The sequence below is a fragment of the Engraulis encrasicolus genome, chromosome 14 (assembly GCF_034702125.1).
Source record: "Engraulis encrasicolus isolate BLACKSEA-1 chromosome 14, IST_EnEncr_1.0, whole genome shotgun sequence".
NCBI lineage: Eukaryota > Metazoa > Chordata > Actinopteri > Clupeiformes > Engraulidae > Engraulis > Engraulis encrasicolus.
This window is the reverse complement of record NC_085870.1, coordinates 16,934,161-16,941,660: the sequence shown is the minus strand read 5'-3', so window position 1 is coordinate 16,941,660 and position 7,500 is coordinate 16,934,161. Positions and strand designations below refer to the sequence as shown.

Below are 7,500 nucleotides of genomic sequence, written 5' to 3'. Positions count from 1 at the left end.
CTGTAAAAGAAAAGCGCAAACACGACTTCTGAGATACCTTTAGTATTTTTGAACTTCATTTACCGTATATGCCTATGTAATTAGTAGAGTCCTGTCACAACAATCAAAATAATAAACCATCCAGCCAGCTGCAGCTTAGTCAGGATAAGGAATGACAAGTAGCCAAGGTGATTCATGACATGGGTATTTGTGTCTCGCATGGCCGTGTTAGATTCCTCTGTCACATTCTCAGCATTCTGTGCCAATGAAAACAGGCGGAGATGGAGGGACACTAACCACGCTTTCACACACAAGCATACACACACACACACACACACACACACACACACACACACACACACACACACACACACACACACACACACACACAGGCACGCACGCACGCACGCACGCACGCACACACACACACACACACACACACACACACATACACTCACACACACACACACACACGCGCGCGCGCGCGCAAATACAACGACAATACACCGAATACACACAAAGATACACAGAGGCACACACAGTGACACACACTGACTGACTCACTCACACGTGCGTGCACACATAAATATGCGCGCGCAAATAAAAAGATGATACACCCAATACACACAAAGATATACGGATACGCACAAACATTGACACACACTGACACTCTCTCTCTCTCTCTCTCTCTCTCTCTCTCTCTCTCTCTCTCTCTCTCGCTCTCTGTCTCTCTCTCTCACACACACACACACACACACACACACACACACACACACACACACACACACACACACACACACACACACACACACACACACACACACACACACACACACACACACACACACGTACACACCCTTACCACCCCCTTCAAAAAGTGGCCTATCAATCTAGCAGTCAGCAGCAGTAAAAATAAACACTTACAGAGTTGATTTAACATCTTCAAGAGTTATTTGGTCCCGGAGTACTCTCACAGTTTTGATTTAACACAGAATCTTTTATCTATCTATTTTTTTCTATCTCAGGCAGCAGGGCAGACTGGGACATCACCAGGCAGGCAGGCAGGCAGGGCTTAAAGTGAATGAACCAATTTAGCCATGATGGTGTAGTGGCTGTGAGCAGGGAAGCCGACAGAAGAAGCAATGGGGTCTGTTGTCCTGGGCCTAGAGAGGTGGTTGGGGGGCCCAGAATCGGGTCCTCATTACATTATATGCGTAGAGTGGTGTGGGACCTTTCAGATGATTATATCCTGGGCCCGGCCAAAGCTATCAGCTGGCCCTGTACTGTGAGGATGATGGACTTATTCCCCAGCCTGGCTGCCGCTGCCTGCACAGCACGGGGATCCCCCAGTGGCACCCCTAGATAATACCCACAAAGCAATGAGGAATCATAGTCCCCCGAGTACCCTCCGAGTGTGTGTGTGTGTGTGTGTGTGTGTGTGTGTGTGTGTGTGTGTGTGTGTGTGTGTGTGTGTGTGTGTGTGTGTGTGTGTGTGTGTGTGTGTGTGTGTGTGTGTGTGTGTGTGTGTGTGTGTGTGTGTGTGTGTATGGTAATGTGTGAGTGTATAGTTGTGTGGTAATTTGTGTCATGTGTGTGCGTGTCCGTGTCTGTGTATGTCCGTGTGTTTCCATGTGTGCGTGTGTGTGTGTGTGTGCGTGTGTGTGTGTGTGTGTGTGTGTGTGTGTGTGTGTGTGTGTGTGTGTGTGTGTGTGTGTGTGTGTGTGTGTGTGTGTGTGTGTGTGTGTGTGTGTGTGTGTGTGTGTGTGTGAAAGAGAGACAGAGAGAAAGATGGAATTTGGTTGAACGTGTGTGTGCACGCACGCATGTGTGTGTGTGTGTGTGTGTGTGTGTGTGTGTGTGTGTGTGTGTGTGGTCCATGAATGGGAATTTCTCTCCACAATTGGAAAAGGATGCCAAAAGACATGCAGACGTGCGTGCATGCGCGTGCGTGCATGCGCGTGCGTGCGTGCGTGCGTGCGTGCATGCGTCTGTGTTTGCGTGCGTGTTTTACGCAGCAGTACCGTGAATAAATGCCAAATGGTAAATAGCGGCTGTGCCAAAACCCAGCGTCAGATGAAAGCCAGCACCAGATAAAAAGCCCCTACTACAGCCTTCCAGTCTGAAACACTAAAACAATCCCCGCTTTTGGATCCCACAAGAGTGTATGGAGAGACTCCAAAGAGTCTTCACATTCATTGGACGCTAAATTATGACTGCGAATATGACTGTCACAAGACACAATTCATCACGAAGTAGCATAATATTTAAAAACCAAACAAGCATTGATCACCCAATGTGAGCACTTGTGAAAAAAAAACAAATATGCACACACATACACACACACATACACACACACACACACACACACACACACACACACACACACACACACACACACACACACACACACAGACACACACAGACACACACACACACACACACACACACACACACACACACACACACACACACACACACACACACACACACACACACACACACACACACACACACACACACACACAGACTCAAATGAAGACTTCAATAACAAGGCTGTGTCAGGACATTAGCGCAGAAAAAAGCCATGCTGATAAGGGCATGAGAATCATTAGCCGATGATATTTATGGCTGACAGGGAAGCCTGCAGAACGAGTGATAGAGGAAGACAAGGGAGGCGAGAGAGGGAGAGAGGGAGGGAGGGAGGGAGGGAGGAAGAGGTGGAAGGAGAGATAATACTGGAGTGACAGCCAGTGACAGAGGATGGCAACCAGAGAGAGAGAGAGAGAGAGAGAGAGAGAGAGAGAGAGAGAGAGAGAGAGAGAGAGAGAGAGAATGACATGAATAAAGGGAAAAGAGAGAGAATATTGGAAAAGAGGAATAGAAAGAGAGAAGCCACAACAGCAGGAGCGAGGGAGGGAGACATGCAGAGGGAGGAAGAGAGGTGATGATGGAGACTGACAGCAGGCGAGCTACTGACAGCAGCAGGGAAGACCAGAGAGAGAGAGAGAGAGAGAGAGAGAGAGAGAGAGAGAGAGAGAGAGAGAGAGAGAGAGAGAGAGAGAGAGAGAGAGAGAGAGAGAGAGAGAGAGAGAGAGAGAGGGAGAGAGATAGAGGGAAGAGAGAGAGAGAGGGGGGAGGAGAGAGAGAGAGAGAGGGGAAGAGAGAGAGAGAGAGACAGAGAGAGAGAGAGAGAGAGAGAGAAAGGAGAGAGCCGCTGTGTAGATGAGAGGAAAAAACACACAATTGTGACAGTGAGGAAATGAGAGAGATTGAGAGACAGAGAGAGTGAGAGGCAGAGGGAAAAAAGATGAAAGAGAAACGAGGTAAAACAAGAGAGGGGGGAGGAGAGACAATGATGAACGAGGGGAGCAATGGCAGAGGAGATGACAGAAAGGGAAAGGAAAAAGACACAACAGAGAAAGACCGAGAAATTCAATGAAAACCGGGAATAAGGAAAGACTGAATAACAACAGAGAGAGAGAGAGAGAGAGAGAGAGAGAGAGAGAGAGAGAGAGAGAGAGAGAGAGAGAGAGAGAGAGAGAGCGCAGAGGGGGGGGGAAGACCCAAATCATGAATGAAAAACAGAGGGTGACACCGTCAACGTAAGCACTGGACATGAACAGAGGCATGCGGAAAGCAAGCAAGACATGGAGAGAGAGAAAAAAAGACAGAGAGGCTGACATGGAGAAAGAGGGATAGTGAGAGGGAGATGGAGGGAAAGAGAGAGAGAAGAGGAAACGTGGGGGATGACATGCAGAAATCAAGAAAGAGGGAATCAGCAAAAAACAGAGACACAGATATAGAGAAAGAGGGACAGAGAGAGAGAGATAGAGATAGAGAAGAGGAAAAGCGAGGGATGACATGCAGAAAACAAGACAGACAGCAACTAAAAAAACAGACACGGATATAGAAAAAGATGTATCGATCGAGAGAGAGAGAGAGAGAGAGAGAGAGAGAGAGAGAGAGAGATACAGAAGAAGAAAAGCGGATGACAAGCAGAAAGCAACACAGACAGCTAAAAAACACAGATATAGAGAAAGATGGGTCGAGAGAGAGAGAGAGAGAAAGAGAGAGAGAGAGAGAAGGAAAAGAGAGGGATTTCAATTCATCGGTGGTGTGATAAAAATAAAAGCCGGTGGCGGCTGGGTCTCCTACCTCCTGGGCGCTCCGGGGGAGCCCGTGTGGTGGCCCATTCCCTCGGGAGAACCCCAATTCTTTGTCTGCCTGTCGCCCCGTCTCTCCCTCCCCGCATCCAGCCCCTATCCCGCCACACACAGACACGGACACACACTCACACACACACACGGTCCCTGTCTCTGTCTCTGTCTCTCTATCTCTCTCTGTCTCTGGCTTGCCTGCGCTTTTGCTCACTCTCACACACAGTCCCTCACACAACACACACACACACCGCACCACACACGCGCATTACTGCTCTGCCCCCCACACACTCACTCACACTCACACACGCAAAGCAAAGCAAGCAAAAGCAGCCACTCTGGCCGCTCCCCGTGACTACGTGTATCCTAGCAACAGCCAACCGGAGGCACTCCGCCATCCCCCGAGCAGTTGCAGCTCTCTGATTGGCCGGCGAGGGGTTCCACACTAATGAAGGTGCTGGGGCTAGTAATGATGTTTAGCCTTGTGAAGAAAAAAAGACACACACACACACACACCGAGAGACCCCACCCCCCACCGTAGCAGTAGTAATATGCACTGACTGCAGCTAGCATAGCCTGACACAGGACGGGCACTCAGTGTTGCCAGATGTGTTGCCAGTTATCATATTTGCACCATAATTTTGTCCATTTTGTCCTCTGTGCGATCAAAGAAACACGATGTACGATCATTTCAGAGATGTCATTCAGTTCATTTAGATACCTTGAAAACAAAAAATTGGGTCTTGTACGATAATTTCCTCCTAAAAAGCCCCCAAAAATGGTACGATAATTCAGCATTTTCCATCTGGCAACACTGACGGGACTGGACTGCCCTAGCCATGTGCGGTGCAGTGACTGGCTACACACAAATAGATGATACCTGACACACCGGCCATCTGCCTAAATTAACTTTACCAGTGGTGGTCCACGGTTCATGGTGTGTGTGTGTGTGTGTGTGTGTGTGTGTGTGTGTGTGTGTGTGTGTGTGTGTGTGTGTGTGTGTGTGTGTGTGTGTGTGTGTGTGTGCGCGCGCGAATGTGTGTGCTTTTTTGTATGTGTATTTGTATGTGTGTATGTGTGTGTGTGTGTGTGTGTGTGTGTGTGTGCGTGCGTGCGTGCGTGCGTGCGTGCGTGCGTGTGTGTGTGTGTGCGTGCGAGCGAGTGAGTGAGTGAGTGAGTGAGTGAGTGAGTGTGTGTGTGTGTGTGTGTGTGTGTGTGTGTGTGCGTGCAAGTGTGTGTGTGTGTGTGTTCAAAAGAATAGATACACTTACATACATATAGCGCACTGCCACACACACACATTGTCACTATATTTACTGCAGTGCATTACCCTGAGGTAAAGACTAGGGAATGAGTTGGCAGTGAACCAGAGTGTGTGTATTTGTATGCACACTATACCCACTTCGCATCATACACACACTGCCAAAAACACACAGTAGGTACGTACCGGTATATGCAGATATGGACATTATGCAAAGGTGAAGACTTCACAAAGGTAATGACTTGACTCTATCTGTCTCATCTCATCAGCAAAAAGCCAGAAAGTGGAACACTTTGGTGTGAGTCAGGAGATAAAACGCACTGTCTCGGGGAGGGACAGGGGGGAGGTAGTATATCACAGTTCCTTAATGAGATTTTCCTTTTCAATAATAATAAAATTAACATAGTCTGCGGGCTATATAGAGAATGGAATTGCCATCACCCCAAAAAAAGAAAAAGAAAAAACTATTACGTTCCATGAATAATATAAAAAACAACGAGGCGCATACAGAGAAGCTTACCGCCTTCCATTACGGCTAAATGAGATGCATGTGACATTGTATTTTTCCCCCATTAGCTCATAGGCATACGCATGCCTCTCCTCAGCTCTCCTCTCTCGCACAGGCACCACATTGCCGGCCAGTGGGCTATTAGGGAAGGCATTGGACCGCTGTGGTTTATAAGGGGACATTATATCAACTACAAAACTAGCCTCTTCAGCACAGACCACATGAGACCCCCACAACCCACCCAAACATCCCATCCCATCAACCTCTCCCAGTCTGCAACCCCTCGTGTACACACTACCCTATTTCTCTCCCCCCCCTCCAACTAACCCACCCACATTAAATATGCCCCCCCCCTCTCTCCACAACCATCTTTGTAAGTAATATGCTCCTAAACTAGCCTATTCAGCCTAGAGCACAGGAGTATCAAAAGGCAACCCCAACCTCCAACATCCAAACCCATCCCATCCCATCCCATCCTATCCTATTCCAGCATCCCCCATTCTCCAACCCCCATGCAGCCACTGCCCTCTTTATCTCCCTTCCCCCGTCCCCCAACCCAACCAAATTAAATATACCCCCCACCCCACCCCACCCCTCTATATCAGACATTATATCAGCTACTAAACTAGCCTCTTCAGACCAGACCACATGAGTATCAAGAGGCAGCAGACCACACCAACCTCCCATCATGTCCGATTCCTCCATAATTCTCCAATGCCCATGCACCCGCTACCAAAGCCCCCCCCCTCACCTAAACCTGCCTATGTTAAATATACCCCCCACCCCTCCATCTTTGGGAGTAATATGCTATTGATTGAGGTGCGACTGCTATGGTCCTCATTGATTATGATCTACTCATTAGCATATAGATTAGCTACTAGCTAGAGCAATATGGCAATTGGAGATGGGGGGTGGGTGGGGGTATCTGTGTGTGTGTGTGTGTGTGTGGGGGGGGTAGAATGAAAGGGACGGAGAAAGGACAGGGGAAGGGAAGAGAGAGGCAAAGAAAAAAAGAAAGGAAGAGAGGGGGTGAAAAGGAGAGAGGCACAGAAGAAGAAAGACAAGGGGACTTAGGGCAGCAAATAAAGACAGAAAGGGGGAAAAGGAGAGACAGAGCGAGAAGAAGAAATAAAGGGAGAGAGAGAGATGGATCGAGGGAGGGGAAGGAAGATGAGGAAAGAGAAAAAAACTAGAGGGGAGGAGAGGGGGTAAGGAGAGAGAGAGAGAAGATAGAGAACGTCAGTGAAAGAGAGAGAGGAAGAGCAACAGAGTCTGTGAGGTCATTGAAAGAGAAGACCAGAGAAAGAGAGAGACAGAGAGAGAGTCAGCAAAGTCATTGAAAGAGAAGAGAAGAGAAGAGAGTGAAAGCGAAGAGAAGAGAGGAGAAGAGAAGAGAAGAGAAGAGAAGAAGAGAGGAAAAGAGAAAAGAAGAGAAGAGAAGAGAAGAGAAGAGAAGAGAAGAGAAGAGAAGAGAAGAGAAGAGAAGAGAAGAGAAGAGAAGAGAAGAGAAGAGAAGAAAAGAGTAGAGAAAAGAAGAGAGGAGAGTGAAGAAAGGAGAGAGTAGAGATGAGCAGGACAGGAGGGAGAGGAGAGTG

The 7,500-nt window shown here is 48.2% G+C and overlaps 1 protein-coding gene across 1 annotated transcript in view; it reads right to left on the bottom strand.

The window, feature by feature from the left end:
- phc2b (polyhomeotic homolog 2b (Drosophila)) overlaps positions 1-4,191 on the bottom strand; it is a 60,917-nt gene extending 56,726 nt beyond the window's left edge. The window contains exon 1 of the mRNA XM_063215104.1: positions 4,135-4,191. Coding sequence (XP_063071174.1) covers positions 4,135-4,172 — 38 coding nt within the window. The 5' untranslated portion in view covers positions 4,173-4,191. The remainder of the gene's footprint in view (positions 1-4,134) is intronic.
- Between the last annotated feature and the right edge of the window lie 3,309 nt (positions 4,192-7,500).